The sequence below is a fragment of the Anopheles coluzzii genome, chromosome 3 (assembly GCF_943734685.1).
Source record: "Anopheles coluzzii chromosome 3, AcolN3, whole genome shotgun sequence".
In the NCBI taxonomy this organism is placed as follows: Eukaryota; Metazoa; Arthropoda; class Insecta; order Diptera; family Culicidae; genus Anopheles; species Anopheles coluzzii.
In genome coordinates this window covers 94,615,111-94,636,731 of record NC_064671.1, presented here as the reverse complement: position 1 = coordinate 94,636,731, position 21,621 = coordinate 94,615,111, and the positions used below count along the sequence as shown (strand labels likewise).

The 21,621-nt window shown below is 48.2% G+C and overlaps 6 protein-coding genes across 6 annotated transcripts; 3 read left to right on the top strand and 3 right to left on the bottom strand.

The window, feature by feature from the left end:
* Window positions 1–7: 7 nt before the first annotated feature.
* LOC120956332 (uncharacterized) lies at window positions 8–9,323 on the bottom strand. Its single transcript, XM_040377714.2, has 2 exons — window positions 9,241–9,323; window positions 8–9,165 (listed from the first exon to the last, which is right to left on the bottom strand). Exons 1-2 carry the CDS (start codon window positions 9,255–9,257, stop codon window positions 7,965–7,967), a joined length of 1,218 nt encoding a protein of 405 aa, XP_040233648.2. The 5' UTR covers window positions 9,258–9,323; the 3' UTR covers window positions 8–7,964.
* A 930-nt stretch (window positions 9,324–10,253) lies between these two features.
* LOC120955843 (organic cation transporter protein-like) lies at window positions 10,254–12,627 on the top strand. The gene is made up of 4 exons (XM_040377032.2): window positions 10,254–10,408; window positions 10,495–10,729; window positions 10,912–11,806; window positions 11,881–12,627. Exons 1-4 carry the CDS (start codon window positions 10,254–10,256, stop codon window positions 12,228–12,230), a joined length of 1,635 nt encoding a protein of 544 aa, XP_040232966.2. The 3' UTR covers window positions 12,231–12,627.
* Window positions 12,628–13,084: 457 nt separating this feature from the next.
* Window positions 13,085–15,020, top strand: LOC120955845 (organic cation transporter protein-like). Its single transcript, XM_049610422.1, has 3 exons — window positions 13,085–13,348; window positions 13,421–14,553; window positions 14,618–15,020. Exons 1-3 carry the CDS (start codon window positions 13,185–13,187, stop codon window positions 14,962–14,964), a joined length of 1,644 nt encoding a protein of 547 aa, XP_049466379.1. The 5' UTR covers window positions 13,085–13,184; the 3' UTR covers window positions 14,965–15,020.
* Window positions 14,956–17,086, bottom strand: LOC120955844 (major facilitator superfamily domain-containing protein 8-like). Its single transcript, XM_040377033.2, has 3 exons — window positions 16,500–17,086; window positions 15,780–16,429; window positions 14,956–15,710 (listed from the first exon to the last, which is right to left on the bottom strand). The coding sequence occupies exons 1-3, from the start codon at window positions 16,680–16,682 to the stop codon at window positions 15,050–15,052; spliced, it is 1,494 nt and encodes a 497-aa protein (XP_040232967.2). The 5' UTR covers window positions 16,683–17,086; the 3' UTR covers window positions 14,956–15,049.
* Window positions 17,087–17,313: 227 nt separating this feature from the next.
* On the bottom strand, window positions 17,314–20,351 carry LOC120955842 (major facilitator superfamily domain-containing protein 8-like). The gene is made up of 5 exons (XM_040377031.2): window positions 19,939–20,351; window positions 19,264–19,477; window positions 18,546–19,204; window positions 17,745–18,464; window positions 17,314–17,676 (listed from the first exon to the last, which is right to left on the bottom strand). The coding sequence occupies exons 2-5, from the start codon at window positions 19,444–19,446 to the stop codon at window positions 17,511–17,513; spliced, it is 1,728 nt and encodes a 575-aa protein (XP_040232965.2). The 5' UTR covers window positions 19,447–19,477; window positions 19,939–20,351; the 3' UTR covers window positions 17,314–17,510.
* A 322-nt stretch (window positions 20,352–20,673) lies between these two features.
* LOC120957843 (small nuclear ribonucleoprotein Sm D3) lies at window positions 20,674–21,496 on the top strand. The gene has a single exon (XM_040380246.2). The coding sequence runs from the start codon at window positions 20,774–20,776 to the stop codon at window positions 21,203–21,205; it is 432 nt and encodes a 143-aa protein (XP_040236180.1). The 5' UTR covers window positions 20,674–20,773; the 3' UTR covers window positions 21,206–21,496.
* Window positions 21,497–21,621: the final 125 nt, after the last annotated feature.

The window sequence follows — 21,621 nt, the reverse complement described above, 5'->3', positions numbered from 1 at the left end:
AAAGATCTTAGATGGTACCGTTTTTATTGTTATATTATTTTAATTTGGTTCACAAACTACACATAGCACCAACCGGCTGGCCGGCGGCACACGTTACTCCGGCTCTCCGGTCAGCATCTAATTCCATCATCTGGGACGGAATGATAATTTTAGCTCTTCGGCGGAAATGGCATGCGGGAATGGCACGCGGAATTCATTTGATTTATTTCATCACTGTTATGAAAATGTTAGCGTTCGCGTATTGTAGGCTACCTGCCACCTCCACTCCCCCGCACACCACGGTCAGTCACTTCAAACACTTTAGCCCTTTTTGGAGTGACCTCGTACTTCCGGTCGGCTGGCTGGCCGGTGGTTCCGATTCGGTAAGTGCTTTGATGTTTGGATGTGTTCCTTGTCTCTCTCTCTCTCTCACACACACTCGTTCTCCCTCCAATCTTCATACTATTGCTTTGGAATTGACACACGTTCTTCATTCCATGCCACCTGCCACAGACCAATTTCCGAGCGCTCTTTTAAATATAAAACATTTCCTTGTGTCTTTTTTTTATAATCTTCCATCCGGGTCTAGGTCCGCATCTCCCCCTCATTTGTTCCTTCCGTTCGGTTCGATTCAGGTAGCGCTCATTTCATGATAATTAATTCACTGTTAATAGTGTTATGCTTTCCTTTGTTCGCGCTCTACACACACTAGGGATATCTTACACGCATAGTTGAAAATTTCTTTAGCGCCATTTCTTCGCTGCCTTAAGACCCACATAAACATGCGCCAGTGTTAACGGAAGTGTTCGCACCTTTCAAGCGCACTCATCCCGTACGGGTATGTTAAATTGATGTTTGTTAAATTAATTTCAACTTTACTTCTTTCTTTGCACAGCGTATTCAGTCGGTTTGTTGCACCTGGAGAGTACTTTTGCTATTTTACTTTTTGTTTCTTATGTTTCACGTTGTTCAAAACTGTTGACAGTTTTGAGAAGGTAGCTTTTGTTATACTACAATTGATCACACTCTATTTCAAGGGCAAAGCGACATTAAGTCTTCCATTTCTCTCTGCTAGAATAAAGCTATGGCCAACCGTCAGCCGAATATAATAAGCTTGCAACACTAAATTAAAGATTATAGCGATATCACTTCCCACAGTGTATGTGTGTGTATGTGCGTGTGTGTGCCCAACAAAAGAGGAGAAATTGAAAGAAAAAGACATTACGAAGTCTAACCCGCTTACAACAACACACAACAAATTAGGTAACTGTAATCCGGTGTGGTTCTGATTTCCATCGCGCTCTTTCCTAATCCTCCCAAACCCATCCACACCACCATGCAACCACCGCTCCCGTGTTTGAGCCCGTGAACACGAACAACACACAGAACTTGATCGTCATTGGATTTTAATTGATTTTCCCTCCGCACGCTTGTTTGGCACAACGCAACGCTCGGCGGTGTATACATTCCTTCCTCCACTGTCTGGTTTTTTATCAAATTCACCACACATTACTAGTTCACCCCACACAACATCCCAACCGAAAAAAAAATCGAACGACTCATCGATCTACACATCGTTCGTTCGATCAACAATGTTCATTGAGTCGATCTTCTTATTCATTTTATTTACAAGAATTATGCTTAAATCAATCTAGATAGGAATAAATTCGAACAAGCGCACGATGCCCAAATATGCATAGAAGAGCATGGGCGAACACCCCCTGCCTCTCATCCCCACCGTACAGGATGATAACTGGGCGCGGACGGGCATGGCATGGTCCGGTTTCGAAAGCAGATAAAAAAGAACAAATCATTTGTCGATAATAAATTATTTTCCATCGTTAGCCTGGAAGCCCGAGCGCTTTTTCGACTATTCGATGTTCGCGAATGCTTCCTTTTGCTTCTCTAATTCCTCCACCTTACCTTTCCTGTTGCTTTTGCTTATCACCCGGACTGAGAGAGAGAGAGAGAGAGGGCTCCCTTTCTTTGGACTGCTACTTCATTATACCCATCCCTTCCTTCACTGTTGCGCTGTCTGCTAAATTGTTTTCTATATTAACCCAATTCAGTCAGTCCTGACATACCGATGACTAGCGCGCTACCCCCGAGATTCCTTACCAGGGGGCTGAATGCTTCAAGCCGTAGCCGAGCATTCATTCCTTACCGTTCAGAAGTTGACGGCATATTTTAGGCCGGGTTTTAGGCGACAAAACGCTGTTCAATCACCGATCGACGCTCGTTTCGCGGTGCCCCTTCTCGATCGAGGTATCTCGTTCGGCTTTTTTTTTTCTTTTCTGTTAACCTGTCATGCCCTTTTCAGACTCTCCCCCCACACCCCCTCGGACCCTCCCACTCGTAATTGATTAGCTGATTGAATGCTCACCAGTCTAGCATCTTTATCGTTTAATTGATTTTTTCAACCGTCCCCCCCTCCGTTCGGGATGGAGCGGCGAGAAGTGAAAATTACTGCACCCTTCAACCGAACCATTGTAACTGTTGAACTTTCCTGCCAAAGAGTAAACGAGGGTAAGAATAATTGCATAAGCAGCAAAAAAAAAATAAAATAAATTGCAACAAAGTTGAAAGCAGTTGGAAGGCATCAAGCGGATCATTGGCAGGACCTTGCTTACTGCGTGCCGCACGGTGCCAGGCCAGGGGCAAAGCCGTGGCACAGTTAATAGTTGTGTGGGCCCGTGAACAGCCATAGATAAATAAATAAAATTCCACAAACTCTCCCAAACTACGCGCATAATAAATCTTCTGCTCTGTTAATTTGAAAATGATAGCCTTACATGCCGTCATTTATCGAGCGCGAGTGAGGGTCTCTTCTGCTATCATGCAAGTCACGAGAGATTCGGTTTTGTTTTTTTCCATTCTTTTTTGTGGTTGCTGCTGCCGTAGTGGCCATTCCGCAACAGGGCCACGAACACTATGTTGCAGGTGAAGCTGGAAACGATTTATAAGCGCCTGGGCATGGGACCTGGGCAGCGCTATGGACCAATTTAAAATGATGCCCAAGATGTAAGAGGAAGCGGGATCACGATAGGGAGCGCGCGCGGCTCACAGTCGTCGTCGCGATCGCTGCGGATCGATTTCACGGGGTTGAAACACACAAACACACACACACACGCACACACCGTGGGTACGTACACCGAGCAAGCAGCAACGGCAGACGGGAACGAAGGAAAAGCGGAACCGGTTTCCTTGTCATCAGCAGGCAGGATTTGATGAAAGATAGTTGATCGTTTCTTTACCGTCTGCGCGATGGTTTCATCATTCGAAGCGCGATGTAAAATATAAATATTTATAATCATCTTCAGTAACATGCAAACGGTTCACCGTCGAGACGATCGGTCGGTCGCGTTGGTTGCTTGGTAGGTTGATGGTTGATGGTTGTTAGGTCGTTTCGACTCGTCAAGAGCCGGGGCTAGAATTTCACGCAATGACAGCCAAATTTATCTAACCAGGTAAGTGTGCCCGTTCGGACAAGCTTCCACCTTATTAGTTAGCAATTAAGGCCCATATATTGTTTGGGCGGCCGCCTTACATCAACGACCCTCCCCACAGGTCACACTCCCCCCTGAAGAAAAAGGGATGCAGGGTTTGGGTTTGGGTACAGCCCTCAGCCCGACTGCATCACTGAATCACGCCTCTGCAGCCGAGCCGCTATCCGGACTACATGAAACATTAATTCGCAAGCAAGATCGTTTTCTTTTCTCGCGTTTTTTTTTTGTATTTCCGTTGTATGAATTACGCTACGACGGAACCCTCAAAACCATTCAAATATACGATGACGCCCGTCTACGAGACATAAACACCGAAGCTGGTGGAAGCTGCAACACCCAACACAAAGCACACACAACGACCACGGCGACGACGACGACGACGACGGCGACCCCCGCGCGTACAAACGACGAACCTTCTCGCGCTTGCCGTGCGAACGTACGTGCGGGGTGAAGCAGCAGGCAGCAGTATGCTGATGCCTGATGCAAATCCCTGATCATACCAACGAGATTACAACGACTCCGCGGCTTAGGGATCGATAGCTTCTTCTTATCGCGCTGGGAGCTAGTACGGACATGAACTGTGTTTGCCTGTGTGTTGTATTTATTGTTTGGGACTTTGATTTGTAGCTGGTTGTTTCCTTTGCATTACTCACCCCGCCTGCACTCACGCTGCTGCTGCTGCTGCTGCTGCCGGATCGGTGTACCACGGTGCTGTCGGAACAAATAACATTGTCCCCTCACTGACTTCTACTGTCCACCCACTGGCGAAACGAAAGTGTGCATGTCGGTAGGCTTCAGGGGAGGAGAGGGGTGCGGTAACGGCACCACAGAAGTCAGGAGTTGCTCGTTTTTTGTTGCTTGGCTGTCGTTTCGATCAAAGCCTGCCCCACACTGCTCACCTTCCTCGCACCCCGCCCCCCCATTCTGTCCACGTGATGCCGCTCCAAATGCCCACCAGAATTCGTCGTTTGCCCTTTGTCAGGCGACAACGACAACGAGCGATTTTATCTGCGAGTGAAGACATCTTACAGTGTCGCCTGCAACAACTACACCGTAAGTTGTCGCAGTTCGCAACGGTGGACACAATGGCGGCGGGCGGCGTGGAGAGCTTTCGCGGCGGTGGTTTCCGTTCGCATTACTTATATTTTGCCTGCGCTTCGAGTTGTATACGCTTTTGCCGCGTGCTTCATCAATTGAATTGCGCGACTTTTGCACCCCATGACCAGCGGTCAAAGCGCTTTGGGGGGAAAAAAGGGGATAATAACAATATTGTTTTCCATGGCTGTTTAATTTTACTGGATCCGGGGCCTTGTCTAAGTGTGTTAAGCAGCGGCGCTGCTTTATGGGATTGGTCTAACGGCAGACACGAACGTTCGTCGTTTGTGTTGTGTTCCCCCCCATTTCAATGGGCAAGAGACGCTAAGACAGAAGCGCTCTGTCTGCGAGTGTGTCTGGTGGCTTTATTTATTACCGACTGTTGGCTAGTTACCTTTGCCTAATGAAGCCTTGTTTCTATCGTTACTTCAACCCACTACGGCACACTACGGTATTAAGCTGTATTTGGCGGTTCTGACGCTACAACGGACACCATTAATACTGTGGCGATCTGTTCCTTGCGTTCTCTCCCAGCAATTCCCAGCACTCAAATCTTCACACAAACGGTCGCTTCCAGGAAGATTCTTGCCAAACCAATCATTTATATTGCCCATCGGACACCATCGCGATAAACGCGAGGTGTTATGAGAGGAACGATTCATGACAATGGAATCGAATTACGGGGCGAGAGGAAAAAAAAGGCAACAACAAACGAATGAAACAAGTTTCCAACATTTACGAATTGTTGGAAGACATTTGAATAATACAAATTCCTTACTTGCTGGTATTTATTTTGAATAATATTTATACTCCCTCTCTCGCCTGAATCGCTAAACAAACGACTGCCGGAATGCTGGCCAGCATTTACATCATGTAGCGCGCTTTTCTTGTCCCGGTGCGCTTTTTACTTATGGTTCGATTTCCCGTTGATTTGAAATATTTGTAGCGTTTCGCTGTCACCAAGCCCACAGCCGAGCTCAGCAGTTGGGATGGCCTCGATTCGCCGTACGAATTGATTATTTTCTGCATACGCACAACCGAAATTTCGATAATTTTATTCCACCTCGCATGATGATTGGTTTCTGGGCAGCGAGAGAGCAGTCAGCAGCCGGCAGCCACGGCACGGTCTCGGTAGCGGTAGCGCATTAATGCGTTACATGCACTTTTGTTTCCACCAGCGCACCCGATTGGCACCAGCGACGCCATTTGCAACACGCACCAGGGAGGACGAACAACAACGGCGATGGCGGCGGCGGCGGCGGTGGCAACTTAACCGATGGCTGACAGAAATAATTCGGCAGAAATTTAAATAATTCGTCGTCAAACCGCTCGCCTAACTTCCTCGGCCGGGTCATCTGGTTTGCTTTAAGTCGTTACTTGCTGTTGCCTGTCCAGCAAAACATTGTTCCGTTTTTCTTCCCATGATTGGATTTATGGTAACGAGGTCAGGAATTTGCTTGCGGTAACAGATTACAATATTCGTTTGCAATAAAAGAGAAATGCAAATTGTGACTGTTGTACTTTTTTGTTCGTTTCCCGCCCTGAACGTTGAACTGTTTTTTTTTTTTTGTTTCCTCGTTCCAATTGATATCCAAACTGGCTATAAAGCATCGCAACATCCGGGGAGGGACGGGTGAGGTTTGTCGAACGGATCCCACCTTACCATTTTGTTTTGCAAAACAAGTTCATAAATTTGGTACCCTCCATGGGGTTCGAAGCGTAGCACACACATACACAGTTATAGCTTTTTCTAACAAACTCAACGCCTGTTTCATACCGTAAGAGGTTAACGGTCAGAGACCAAGTGGCTGCTCCTTGACAAGCTGCAATCAAATGGATGATTTACCATGCTTAATAACAATCGTAGATGCATGTTCCGGACGATCCAGAGAAACCAATTTTCACCCCAAAAGTTAGGCAATAGCTGATCGCGATGCGTAGAATTCAGATCGGACAGCTGCCTGCAGCAACACCTGCAGCAAGCAATCGAACGATCGATCGTCGATCTTTTCCGGCTTGTGCGTACAATTGGCCACAGATAATCCGAAACCGGCCAACGGCAGTTCCGATCAAGCCCCAAACACCTTGCCAGGTTGCTGCAGAAGGCGGTCAATAATCGCGTTTAGTAAGCGTTACCAGGTTCATACCCCAATGCATGCGATGACGATACGTTAGTATACACAAACATTTACCTTAATTCAGAGAATACCGGATAACATCGCAATTATAAAGCCATTTCTATTCTAATTGTTCGTAATGAAAACATACCTAAACGGTTGTTACATTGCAACACTTCTCTATTTCTCCTGGTGAACTGACAATGAGACCATCCGCACTGATGTACGGACAAACATTTTACGTAGCGCTATACTTCATATGTATATCACTGCTGGCCTGTTTGCAGTCGTACTGCACTAACGCCAATTCGTACTCACTCAGGATCAAGAAATACGTCTGCATCGACACTCCGTACAAAGAGTCCACGGTTTACGCGTGCAAAAGCATCCCACGAAGAAACGCACCCACACTGGTCAATGTGTCCGTAAATGTGCCAAAAATCTATGATATTGTCATGGTCAAGGTTTTACTATTCTACAAATACAGTACCTATCAACCATTCTTGATCACTGTAGAAGGCAATGGTTGTGAATATATCAGACACCCTCCACAGTTCAGCGTGGAAAAGCAAGTGTATGATATAATTGAAGAGACGCTTCCGGAGCTGCTGGTACCGTGTCCCACGGGCGTAAGTAATGTAGGAAAAGCTTTGGTTGGAAAGCCCTCCTTTTTATTCATTTCTTGATTTCAGAACCGTACGTACAATTTTTCGTGGTACCTGCAAGAGCGTCACGCGCCGAAAAATATACCACCGGGGGATTATAAGCTGCAGTTCAAACTGATCGCTCCCCGTAACATCACCATCTTTGCAATGGATATATACGTCGAAGTGCGTGTGTCGGGAATAGTTGCGATGTTGCAAAAGCAGTAAACGCATGATATTGGTAATTTAATTTCTCTTCTACCGTCGTTTCTGACCTATGGTGTGCCTCAACCCGCAAAGATTCTAATTTATGTATCCTGCAATAACACAAGACAAAATACATACCTAGTGAAAGTTATCCCTTTCACCGATATGACTACGGCAGGGGGTTCTTTTGCTAGCTGGTCGTTCTAAATTAACGAAGCATCACAGTTACAGTACAATGTTTCAATGTTTACATATTGAACTTTACTACCCAAACTTTCCACCAAACCCTGATCTAATGTTTATTCTACAAACAGTTAAAACAACTCCAGGAGCAGCTATTATAAACTGAACATTCACAAACAGTTGAACAGAAATACAAGTTCTTTTGCCGGCGGACAGAGTTCAGCACAGCTTCACTAACACTCCGTGTATGGTCCCAGGGCTTTTACGCTGCTGTTTATATGCGGTAGCTCATTGCAATCGAGCGGATTGTTGACCAGGTTCAAGTAGTCCAGCTCCTCTGGCAGGCTGCTCATGTTGAGCGCATTTACATTATTGTCATACAGATAGATCGCTTTCATTGCCGGGAACGGGCGTAGATATACGTCCGATATGTTATTGTTGGAGGCGAACAGCTCGCTCAACCTTATCGGCACCTTCTCCTCGGTTGCGACCAGCTCCAGCAGTCGATTTTTCGTTAAATCCAGCGAGTTTAGATTATTCATCAGGCGGAAGACGCCAAAATCGATATGCTCAAACGCGTTCCTGGGCATGTGAACCGATAGCAGTGTCGCAAAGTAGTCGGTACAGTTGGGCCTGGGCACGTCTTGAGTCTTCTGCTCCTGCTCAATGTAGTACGTACGCCACGAGCAAAACGTCTGCACATCGCCCGCCTCGTTGACCGTCATCTGCTGGTGCTCCCTATCCGGCAGGTTTAGCTGCACCTCAGTCAATCGGTTGCCCTCCAGCAGGATCGTTTTCAATTTGCTCATCAGTGCCATCGTGCCGAAATCGAGCCGTTTCAGCTGATTGCCGGAGAGGAATAGTTCTTCCAAATTGCGGCAACACACCAGCCCGGGCGTGATCGTGACCAGCTCGATCTTGTTGCCCACCAGATACAGCAAAGAGACGGGCGAGTTTTCCAACACATCGAAGCTAAAGTTGGTCAGCTGTGAGTGCGTTATCCAAAGGATGTCGAGCGTCAGCAGCTTGGACACGGTCGGTGACACTACCTGCAGCGAAGTGTAGTCGGCACGGAAGTCCTGCAAGCTTGTGTTGTTTTCGAACTGTACATCCTCAACGCCCATGTGCGTCAGGTGTACTACACTGGCACTCATCGCTGCCGGAAACAGTACGCGTGTAACGTTCGAGTTGGTGAGCACCACTTTCCAGGGCCGTATGCTAGCGAGCGGGTGCGTTAGATCAAGCACACCGATCGTTGCGTTATCGAAAATGAGTTCCTCGGTGCTGTTAGTGAGAAAGGAATAGTCTTCGGGCTTGCCTTCGCCGGTAAGATTCACGATCGTGCAGGACACGTTCCCTTTGATGTAGGAAAAATTCGGTGCGCCTAATGTCACCATCACGCACATGGACGTCACGAACAGCAGCAGTAAAATGCTAAGGTGGAAAACAGGAAATGCACAGCATGCAGTCGCCCAGCAGTACAATATTCACTTTTGGGGCTATATTTACCTATGAGGTATTGCCATTCTTCTCTCACACAAAGAGTTACACAGAGAAATAATTCCCGTACGACACGCTTAACACAAGTGACCGGCACAATGCTATCGTTCTCATTTTTATAAACAATTTTAACCGATGCAATTACGAACCAATGGGACTCATTATCACCCACCACTGAAGCTAACAAGGGATGAGGCCAATTCATAAATGATTTTCAAATTGAATTACTACTCAACGGTTCGCAGAAATATGGTATGACTAGCTTAATGTGCTTTTAAACAGAAGCATCAGAGTCGAGATATTATAACATCACGTTTTGTTGTCTAAAAAAAGCATCAATTCCAATGAAACCCATTCATCCACTCCAAAGCAATAATTTCAACGACCAACTTCCGAGCAACTGTTAGTACCAGAGCTTCAATGACACTTTAGATGCGTTGTTCATTGAAACACTCCTTTTTGTGCGATTTGTTGCATTCAAAAATGCACAATTTAGCTCGATAGTGGAGATGCTGAGTGGTTGGTCTAATGAGCTGACCACCTCTCAAAACGGCCGCTCTTTCTCTGGCTCTCTCTCTCTCCCACTCGCCACAACCGCGGGAGTATTTTTACATTTTTATGCTTCATAATAAAAGCAGTAGTGCGCTAAAAATAACCCGGTGCATGAACATAAATACTTGCCACCGCGGGACCGGGGTGGCAAATTATACTCCCGCTTCCCTTCTAAAAACACAACGCACAACGCACAAATACACATACACATATGGGGCCACAGCCACTCGTTAAAGTACACGCATGATGCGTGTTGGTGAACCATCATCTCGCACTCGGCCATAATCTGTGATAAAAAACCGAATGACAAAAGAAGAGCGATTGCTGCTGGCTGGCGCACAATAAGCGTGTGTCCTTTGCGTTACAGACAGAGCGTACAGTTTGAGATTAGATTTCGTGGCGGCATCACACACCACGGTTCAGCAGTTCCGCTCAGCAGTTCAGTAACAGCAGTTTTGGGGTGCGAAAAGATGGCACCACCGCTAGCGTTTGATGATGTGCTCGTCGAGATTGGCACGTTTGGCCGGTTCCAGCTGCGGCAGTTCCTGCTCATGATACTGCCGCTCGTGTTTAACGCCTTTTCCAACCTTTCGTACGTGTTCACGGCGGCTGACCTCAAGTACAGGTAAGCTCTACGGGCGATGGGGATGGAACATTTGGGGTTGCATCAAGTTGCATTAATGGAATTTGTTCCTTTTTCTGTTTGCCAAGATGCTACATCCCGGAGTGTGAGAATCGAACCGATGCGGCGTACCTTACCGAATGGTTGCCGGCGGCCGTACCGTACCAACGCAACCAACCGGCCGGGTGTGAACGGTACGAAGCGTTTGTAAACATCACCGGCGACTATTTACAATGCCAAGCGTCCGATTTCAACCACTCCGCTATCGCGCGATGCTTCGACTTTGTGTATGAAGATAAAGCGGCCACAACGATTGTGAATGAAGTAAGTGATCTTGCGGGGCGCGCTTTTTTTTATGACCGACAGGCGGAACAGCTGATGGTGCGAACCGAACGCCCGATGTGTGATGACCAGCTTTCATTGGTCAAAAACATATCTCGCCGGCCGCAAACGCGGAACGCGGAACACTCATGATGCTACTTTTGTTATTCTTGTTCCGCTTTCAGTTCAACTTGACGTGCGACGAGAACACGTGGAAGATAACTCTCGTCGGTACGATTCACAGCGTCGCCCAAGGGCTGGCGCTGCTGCTTGGTGGTTTATTTTCGGATCGCTACGGCCGCAAATGGGCCCTGCTGCTAAGCATCGGTCTGGGTTCGACCCTGGGCATCGTGCGGTCCTTCTCCGTGAACTACGAGATGTTTTTGGTGCTCGAGTTTTTGGAACCCCTGCTCGGTTCGACCATGTACACGACGGCGTTCATCCTCGGCCAGGAGCTCGTTGGACCGAAGCACCGTGTCTTTGCGAAGAGCCTCTGTTTGGTCGTGTTTGCACTTGGTGAAGCTACCATGGGCGTCATTGCGATGTTCGTGCACAACTGGCGCTACTATTTGCTGGCCCTGTTCGTACCGGGGCTCGTCTCCCTGGCCTTCCTGTGGGTGACGGCCGAAAGTGTGCGCTGGTTGCTTTCGAAGGGCCGCAACAGGGAAGCCATCGTCATACTGGAACGAGCGGCCACCGCTAACCGGCGAACGTTGTCGGAAAGTACGCTCAAGTACTTCGCCACCAATGACTATCAGCGTGAAACGCCCGACCTGCCGGCCAATCCGTCGTTCTTCGAACAGCTGGCCGAGGTGTTCCGATACAAGCGGCTAACGATACGGCTGGCAATCTGCTCGTTCTGCTGGTTCACGAACGTGATGGTGTACTACGGGCTGACGCTGAACTCCGTCACGTTGGCCGGGGATAAGAACGTTAACTTCATCCTAATCACGCTGGTCGAAATACCTGGAGCCGTTTGCATGAACTTTATCCTGAACCGATTCCCCCGCCGAATGACACAGTTCGTGTCGCTGGCAGTGTGCGGAGTGCTGTGCCTGGTCACACTAGCCATTCCCGATGGTAAATTACTGTGCTACGTACACTTTGATTGTTCATCATCTCATCAAATTTCTTCGCTATGTCTTTCCTTACAGACGACAGCTGGATCCACACGGCAATGTTTCTGTTCAGCAAGATGGCCATATCGTTTTCGTTCGGCGTGCTGTACATCTACACGGCCGAAATCTTTCCCACCAATCTGCGGCAAAGCTTACTCTCCATGTGCTCCATGATCGGTCGGCTGGGTTCGATCGTCGCACCACAAATGCCACTGCTTGCCAAGGTGTGGAAACCGCTGCCGATGACACTGTTCGGGTCGATTGCGCTACTGTCAGCCTTTACCATTTTAGAATTTCCCGAGACGGGCAATGTTCGGCTACCGAACACGGCCAGCGAGGCGGAGAATCTTAAAGCGAACAGTTTCGATAGTGATCGTTCAGAATAAAAAGGGGATATGCTACGCGCATATCATTATTGCTATAGCCACGTAAGCCACTGCCAATTCCTACAACTTATCGATGACAACAGGATCGCCAGTTCCTGTGGAAGTCAATCAATCATCCGATCATCGCATAAAATGATGAAACAATTAGATAACAATTCAAAGGAAATGACACTGGTACGCTTCCAACAGTTACGATTCGAGGACTCGACCTTTGATACTACTACCCGAACAAGCCAGTCCAGCGCGTTCGCGACCACATACTCATTTAAAATCTAAACAAACACGCTGGAAGCATCACCTCATATTTTAAAAGATTAAACATTATCAGCGTCAATGAGTGGCTCTGGCAGCTGATAATCATTTAAATGGGTTCCGCGTTTATCACCGAGCCGTTTGCAATTCCTCACTGACAATCGCGCCGGGCGTGGTCATCCTTCGAAACCTTTTGTCAAATCAGTTAATAATGCTCTCTCTCTCTATCTCTTCGCTGCAGCTGTCCAGAGCAGCGGTAGCATGTGCGGTGGCGGGAGTCTCCTTAAGAGTTTGAGAGTGTAAAGTGAAATCAATCAAATTCAATTAACGCATTCCCGATAATAAAACAATATTAGCTTACTCCAACCGGCGGCACTACTTGTACGCATACCGGCGACGCTTCTCACGCTGGCAACGGAGCACGCGCAGTCGTGCCGTTAGCCGCTAACCGAGCCGGACCCTGCGTTTCTGTCACAACACAGTCAGTCAGTCGAAAATAGCTTTCATTCATGTGAGTGAAAAAACTCACGAATCGTGTGTTCTGGGGGGCCCATCTCTCCCGTTGATTTGCACGGTGTTACTCTCGTGCCGAGTGTGTTTGTGACCTATAATCTGACGAATCACATCTAGTTGGCGTCGCGTTTTTTAAGCCGGCAGGAAGAAGAAACAGTGTAATCGCACGTGTGTTTGCAATCGCTCGTAATGCCGCAAGCCGAGGACGACGTAGACTTGGACGGAGTGCTGCACGAGATCGGTCAGTTTGGGCGGTTTCAGGTGCGCCAGTATGGGCTGATGGTGCTGCCGATCATATTTAATGCGCTCTTTACGCTCAGTTACATCTTCACGGCGGGGAATCTGGAGTACAGGTTAGAACAGGTGCAGTGTTGTGCAAGAGAGCAGCATCGCTCAGCATCGTGATTTGTTCTGCGTTTTTACAGATGTTTAGTACCGGAATGTGAAGATCCTGCCACGGAAATTTATAATCCTCCCTGGTTAAATGCAACCTGGCAGGGATTATTGCACTCTGACGGGCGATGCCAACGTTTGCAATTCATCTCAAATGACACCCGCCTACCGGAGGGAGAGTGTACCAGTGATGATTTCAACACTTCCGCCATGATTCCATGCGATGCGTTCGTTTTCCAGACCGAAGAAAGCACGATAGTGCGTGACTTTAACATCACATGCGCGCACAACGACTGGAAGCTTACGCTGGTGGGCACGATCAACAACGTGGGACAGTTCGTAGCGCTTCCCATTGCCGGATACCTGTCGGATCGGTTCGGCAGAAGATGGATCCTGCTGGTGAGTGTCGCCGGTAGTGCACTGTTCGGGTTGGTACGCTCGTTTGCGACTAGCTACGAAATGTTTATCGCGATGGAGTTCCTCGATCCGGTCATCGGTTCCACGATGTACACTACCGCGTTCATTCTGGCGCTCGAGCTCGTCGGTCCGAAGATGCGTGTCACCGGCAACAACATTATCTCTTGCGCATTTTCCTTCGGCGAAGCACTCCTCGGACTGCTGGCGATGTATTTCCGCGACTGGCGCGTGCTGCTGCGCATTTTGTACATTCCCGGCCTTTTGGCGCTTCCGTTCCTTTACACAACGGTCGAGAGTGTTCGATGGCTACTGTCTAAAAACAGAAAAGATGAAGCATTTACAATCTTGAAAAGGGCGGCAAAGCTGAACGGTAAAACCATCTCACAAGCCGCATTCGAACGGTTCAATTGCATCGAGACCAAGAGTGGGTCAGCGAAATCCCTAGATACGCAAACTTACGCACAACTGCTACGCGAAGCGCTGGCCAATCCCGCGCTGGTGCTGCGTGTCATCAACTGTTCCTTCTGTTGGCTCACCAACACTATGGTGTACTTTGGCTTGAGTCTCAATTCCGTGTCGCTGTCGGGCAACAAGTATCTTAACTTTATTCTTGTCTCGCTCATCGAGCTTCCCGGGTTCTTTTTGATGCAACTCATTCTCGATCGTGTCGGACGCAAAAAGACACTTTTCACTACGCTTGTTCTAAGTGGGCTGTTTTGCATCATTTCCGTGTTTATTGCTGGCATTGGTACGTAGCTATTCCTTCCCCGGACCCGTACTGTGTTCAATCAAACTGTTTTCCTCTCTTACAGATGCTCCGGCCCTGCACCTTACCCTGTTTTTGCTCAGCAAACTTAGCATAACAATGTCGTTTGGCACACTGTACATCTACACTGTCGAAATCTTTCCCACCAATCTACGCCAAAGCCTACTGTCTACCTGCTCCATGTTTGGACGCATCGGATCGATGATAGCACCGCAGACACCGCTGTTGGCTAAAGTGTGGACACCGCTGCCGATGATACTGTTTGGCTGTCTCGGCATCTCGTCCGCAATAACCTCACTCCAATTTCCCGAAACGCTAAACAACGAGCTGCCCAACACACTAGAAGAAGCTATGAATATGCAGGGGAACGACATTCCAGCAACCGACCGGTGATTAATACCGGTGCCGAGTATCGATTTTCTAATAAATATCGCAATTGTATTAACGCATCCCTTCTTGTTCTGACTGGTTCTCCGTATCATTCCGCTACTCCATTGGCCATGCGCTGCATTTCTTCCGCGTGGTGAATCTTTTTAGTCGTTCGCAGATGACCTTTGTAGCACCACATCCAAATCAATAGCAGCCCCGATATCATCGCACCCAAACCAAACAGCCAATAAGTTCCGAAACGCACGTACACCACTACCGAGGCCGGTCCTATGATGCGCGTTAGTCCGCCAATGCTCGTGTACAGCGCCATCCAGTTGCCCTGCGGTCGGGTGCCGAGCAGTTTCGAAAGAATCGTTTGACTAATGGCTATTCCAACCGAGAACGAAATACACAGCATCGTGTATGAGATAGTTAATTGGTATTGATTAATGGGAGGAATAGAATTACACCATTCCTGTTCGATTGGACAGCCACCGCCACCACCAACGCCCGTACTTCTATTATTCGACGAATCTAACATTGGAATTGATTTGCTACCCATCGGTATCATTACCACTTGACTGATAAACAGCGGTACAATAGCGAAAAATAGAAACACATTGTGCTCCTGAAACCGTTTACATAACTGAGGCAACAGCAGAAACACGGCACAAGAGCACAAAGTGCCGCCCGTAATTAAGATGCCCAGGTAATACAGAGATTCCTCGTGGCTCCAGCCGAACTGATCGAGCGATATCGGCGAAAGGGCGCTAAAAGAAATAGAACAAACATGGCAATGAGTATTGGAATGAGAAATAAGAATGTTTGCGCATACTTACGTTTGAACAGACACGTAGAAAAACATCAACACGCTGTAACCGATCATGACCGTCCAGATCGAGAACATTTTCAACGGTTCGTACGTATCCGTCGCTTTGCTGAATCCGGTCGTTTTCATCGCTTCCTGGGCGGCGATAGTACGATGCACGAAGCAGGAAGGATTCAGAAACAGTATGTACACCACGCCAAGGGCCGCACAAATCCACCCCGCCATCGTGTACATGTTAATCCGCAGCCCGTACCACATTAATCCTTCCTTGCCAATGGTTGATAGGGCCGCTTGAATGATGGGCCCCACTGCTAGCCCGAACGTTTGAGCCAACGAGCTCATCGATATGGCACCGGTTCGCTCGGACAGCTTAGTGGCCGTCGATATGTACGCTCGGCTAAGCGTATTGATTGACGTCGATATGCCAAAGACAAACCTTGCCAACAGTAGGACGTACCTTCGGTGCGGTGTGGGGAACAGCTCCACGACGCTGTACAGCCCATTGCCAAACACAAACAAAGCTGTCAGTATCACGAACGGAACGCGGATTGATGATAATCTATTCGAGCACCAGCCGATAAGTGGACTAAAGATCAACTGACCGGCAGGTGGAGCGGCAAATACGACACTCAGAAACGGCTTGCCAACCGTGGGATCCATCTGAATCGAGGAGAAAAGGTTTCATTATGCAACGGTAACACTCTGCACCATCGCTGCGCCGACTGCTTACGTCTTGCAGGTATGGCCATAGCCCAGTCGTCACCACGCCAAACGATAGAAACATTAAAAAGCCGCTCACATACACCAATCGTATTGTGATCCATCGTTCGCGATATTCAAAATCACTCTCAAGCCCACTCGAACGGTCCTTTTCGTTTTGCACCACGCGCCACCAACTCCCAATCGATGCCATGGTCACGAACGACAAAACCGAAATGACCACCGTACATTCGACTAGCACCGATCGAACCCTGTATCACACGAGGCGATGCGCAACTCGTCGATTCGATTTTCTACAAACTTGTTCTTCCGACTTAGAACCGGCGGTCATATTTTGCAATCAATTGAATTGAAGGAGAAAGCACTCACTGATATGATTTAAGGGTGACGTAAAAAATAATTGCATTCACTGCCCACACCGCCAATACGCGCCAATAAATCAAACACGGATGGCATTCTCACGACGGGGAAGCAAACGCGAGCTAGAAGCGCACATGACTGCTCGCGCGATCAGTTTAATCGACACTAAGTCAAGAACCAGTTTTGCTTAGACGCGCCACAAGTCTCATCGGTACGGCAAATGCAGCGCGCTCGGGCTCGCGCTAAATCAACGCCTAACTACTTGTTTTGGCCGCGTGTTTGCCCTTCAGTTTGCCACCACCGTGCTATTACTTATCAGCTGGCTGGATTATTGCACACACGCCGCCCCGCACTGATACTCACAACAATCAATACCCGGGCGCATTAGGCAGACGAGGAGACAGGAGGCAAACGCGTTTTTTCGGAATGACAAATCACGGCTAGATAAGAAACCACGGCGAGACTGTTTTTTGTGCGATTTCGTTTCATTCACTGCTGAATGCTTTCACAAAACGGCTACCTAATTGTATACTGTTCGCTTACCAACGAGGAAAATATCACAACGAACACGCCGCTCCTTAACGCTGAATAGAATATATATGTGTATAAACTGAGCAATTCGTTTCCCTGCAGCTACATGATCAGCCGTTCCGCGAAGGGATCAGCTATCGCCGGGGGTGCTGCTGTCTTTTGAATTTCCGTTAAGCTGATCGCCACCATCTTCGGTTGTCTTTTTTTCTTCCGACGCTTGATCTCCTTTCGCGATCACCGACACGAGCTCCTCTCCTCTACAGCTTGCATCGTAAGGGATCGGCACTAGTCTTTCTCTGGCGAGGAAAATGAGCAACGTTAATACAACGCCCTAGAAGGATTTACATCAATTTCAAATAAATACCTCATTTGCCATAGCCACATCATGGTGGCCGCCATCATTACCGCCGTGCTGCCAAAGGTCCAGTATAGTCCGTACTTGGTGTAGATTGTAGATAAAAATACCGGCCCCAGTGCTCGCGATAGACACCCCGAGCCCGTCATGATGCCCATCCATGTGCCCTGAGGACGCGGTCCTAGCACTTTCGAAAAGATGGTTGTAATCAGCGTCACACCGATCGGATACCCGATGGCCGTGAACGCATAACCAACCAGAAATTGGCTAATGGTCATACCGCGCGTAGTTTTACACCATTCCTGCGATGGTGGACAGCCTAGCGCGTCAATACCACCGTCCAACGTTTCTGTGCCCGCCGTGGGAATAGGTCCACTGTAGTCAAAGTCCACCCTGGTCAGATTGGACCAAACGTTTGTAAAATTCGACCCGTACACGTACGGCGTCACATCGTCCTCCATGCGCAGCGACGCGAGTGTTGCATTTTCTGGAAGTGCCAACTTTGGCGGCGTGTCACTCATCGGTATGTAAACCGCGCGTCCCAACACCATGAGGAAAAAGCCACCCCAGATGAGAACTTGCTGCTCCGGGAATCGCTTGCATAATGGATCAATCATCAGGAACATGGCACTAGCCAGTATGGCTCCGACCGCCATAATCCATGCCATGTAATATAAGGCTTCGGCTTTCGTCCACGCGAACATATCCATCGTCAACGGAGTGGCCAGTCTGAGAGAGGGAAAGGATACACAAAATCGTTAGCGGAAAGCGCTGACCATCTTTACAGGACACAGAATTCCGTACACTTACGTTTCGAGAAACACGAAATTGAACACCAGAATGAAAAAGGCAGATATCAGCGTCCAGGCGGATAAATAATCCGGTTTCATCGATTTCCACGTTTCCTTCTCCGACTGCATGCCCTGCTGTTTCATGGCTTCGAGGGCCGCGATTCGTTTCTCTTTGAACACGAACGGCAGAAACAGACAAAAGTTCAAAATTCCCATCAAAACGTTTATCCACCCAGTGGCCGTGTACATGTTGAGGTGCAATTTGTTTTTCACCAGCGGCAGTCCATCTTCGCCGAACATCGTAACGGCGCCCTGCAGCACGGGGCCCACGATAAATCCTAGCGTTTGCGCGAGCGATACCATCGATACGGCACCGGTCCGTTCCTTGACCTTGGTGGCCGCCGACAGGTACGACCGGCACACGGCCACACTGGACGAGCTGACGCCGATGAGGAAGCGCGAGTACAGCATCCAATACTTTTGATCAGTTGGGAACAGCTCGAGGCAGGCGTAGATTCCGCTAGCAATGGAAAATAGCGCCAGCGAGCAGAGCAGGGGCAGCCGGATCGAACCAAGCCGATTGCCCCACCATCCGACCAGCGGGCTGAAGATCATTTGTCCGACCGGATTGGCACCCACTATCCATCCCAGGAACTCTTTGCCGGCGTGAGGATCTAGCTAGTTGTGGAAATGTTGTCAGTAAAGTCGTTTTTGGGCACAGTTCCTCTTTAACATACCTTGTCGAGGTATGGCCACACGCCCGTGAGGATGATGCTGAATCCGAGCGACATGAGAAACATGGTGTAGTAGATGATTCGCACCGACGTCCAGCGTTCCGTGTACTCAGCGGCCGTTTCCAGACCATCGTCCAGATCGTTTTTGGATGGTTTTTTGAGTAAACAGTTCTTTAATCTCTCCATTGCTGATAATTGCCCGTTCGCTGAACACACACTGACGATGACAAAGCATATGTTAGCCCCTTCGTACGGACTATTTACTCCGATCTTCGTCGATCTTCGCAAACTATCGAATTGTTGTGAAGCGAACGGAATTGAATCCAATGCTACGTGTACCGTGTGAACCGCACCACGCGTCTGGCCTGTTTCACATGTATGCGCACAGAAAACGAACTCAACGCTCTTTGTCTAACGGAACGTTGGGCAGTGCACGGTTCAAACTACAAATAGATATCAACTATAAATAGTTGCAGCCCCTATCAGCTGAGAGTTGTAACGGGGGGTATTAATATCACTCGAGAATATTATACCAAACGTGCCTGATTTTGCCTTTACAAGAACGGTTTCATTTTAAGGAACTTGTTTATTAAACTAAAATATTCTTCACTTTATTCGTAAAGTGCATCGATCATAACTCTCCCCGCATAGTCTTCAGGTCGATGCTTCGCCACTTACCCAAAGCCACGTTCCAGTTGAAATGCGTTCGCGCAAATAGTTTGTATTCCGGTCCGGTCGACGCACCGCGCTACCACTTCTCACACGAAAGCATAAGCCAGCGCAATACCCTGGCAGGTCCCAAAATTACATAAAACTGAAGAAGGCTCTCCTATTGATAACATTAAATCGGACACTTTGCGCCGTTATCTAATCGCGTCGCAGATAACCCTGCATAGTGGCGGTGGTCAATGCACGGCGGCAGGCTCACCACATATTTCCCTTTGCGCTGCCGACTGTTTACAGGTCTTTGGTCACTATTTTTCAACAAAGAAATTGTTAGCACAATAAAAATTGTTTGTTTGTAGCAGCTGCCTGCGATCGTTTTGACAACAATGACACATTCCGCTGAAATCGAGCAGTTATCCTCATCGTTGCCGCTCATTCGAGCACTAATTCTTCTCACTGCAGCAACCAGATCTTTCTCACCACCTTACACACATATTTTTTATTTTACTGAATCATTTCACAAAAACATGACGATTTCACTGTTGACTGACCTTTTAGAGAATATAGTCTGCCCTAACATTACCTTTTTACCTCCTTAATTGAATAAAACAACAACATTTATAAAATTCGGCAAAATGGCCTACATTTCATGAGGAACACCATCTGTGCGCAAAAGCCTCGATTACAACCATGGGCTATAAACACAGCGTATTTCCAAGTGACCAGCACCATCGCATAAACACGGGCAGCATGAGCAGTTGTCAGATTTTGCCGCTACCAACAACATCAACAGTCCCCGCACAGAGTTGTAATTTTCGCGTGGAAACAGTAATTTTCACTTAAAACCATGTCTATTGGCGTACCAATCAAAGTGCTGCACGAGGCCGAAGGCCATGTGGTGACCTGCGAGACCATCACCGGCGAGGTGTACCGTGGAAAGCTGATCGAAGCCGAGGACAACATGAACTGCCAAATGACGCAGATCACCGTGACTTACCGGGACGGACGCGTCGGAAATCTGGAGAACGTGTACATCCGGGGCTCGAAAATCCGCTTCCTCATACTGCCGGACATGCTGAAGAACGCGCCCATGTTTAAGAAGCAGGGCGCCAAGACGGGCACTGCCGGACGAGGCAAGTCGGCTATACTGCGAGCACAGGCGGCCCGAGGCAGAGGTCGTGGAGCCGGAGGCGGCGGAGGAGGTGGTCGAGGCGGTAACAAAGGAGGATGGCAAGGGCAAGGACAGCAATCTTCCGGCCGTGGACGCGGAGGGTTGTAGAAACATTTCGTCTACACTACTTCTATCCTTTAGTTGTAAGCAAGCATTTTAGGAGCTCGGCAGGCGGCAGGCAGGAGCTCGTCACAACATTTGCATCCATACATCGTAAGAAAATGATGCCGATTAGGAGGCAAGACGTCCGGACGGGTAGCTTTCCGGTGGAGTGAAAATACACGAAATGTAACATGCGGCGAGCGTGTAGGATAACCACATACTTCATTAGAAAACTTTCTAGAAATGTAATTTGCATTAAAGTGAAGTGAATACAATCGAACTCAATGAAACATCCAAGCCCTTCGTTTTCTTTGTGGATCTTTGGCGAAATGTAATAGCAAGGAAAGATAGAAGTAAGCTCATTTCAAATGAAAACATTCTTACTAATTGGTGGATTTCGGTGCAAAAAAGAGGGCTGGAAG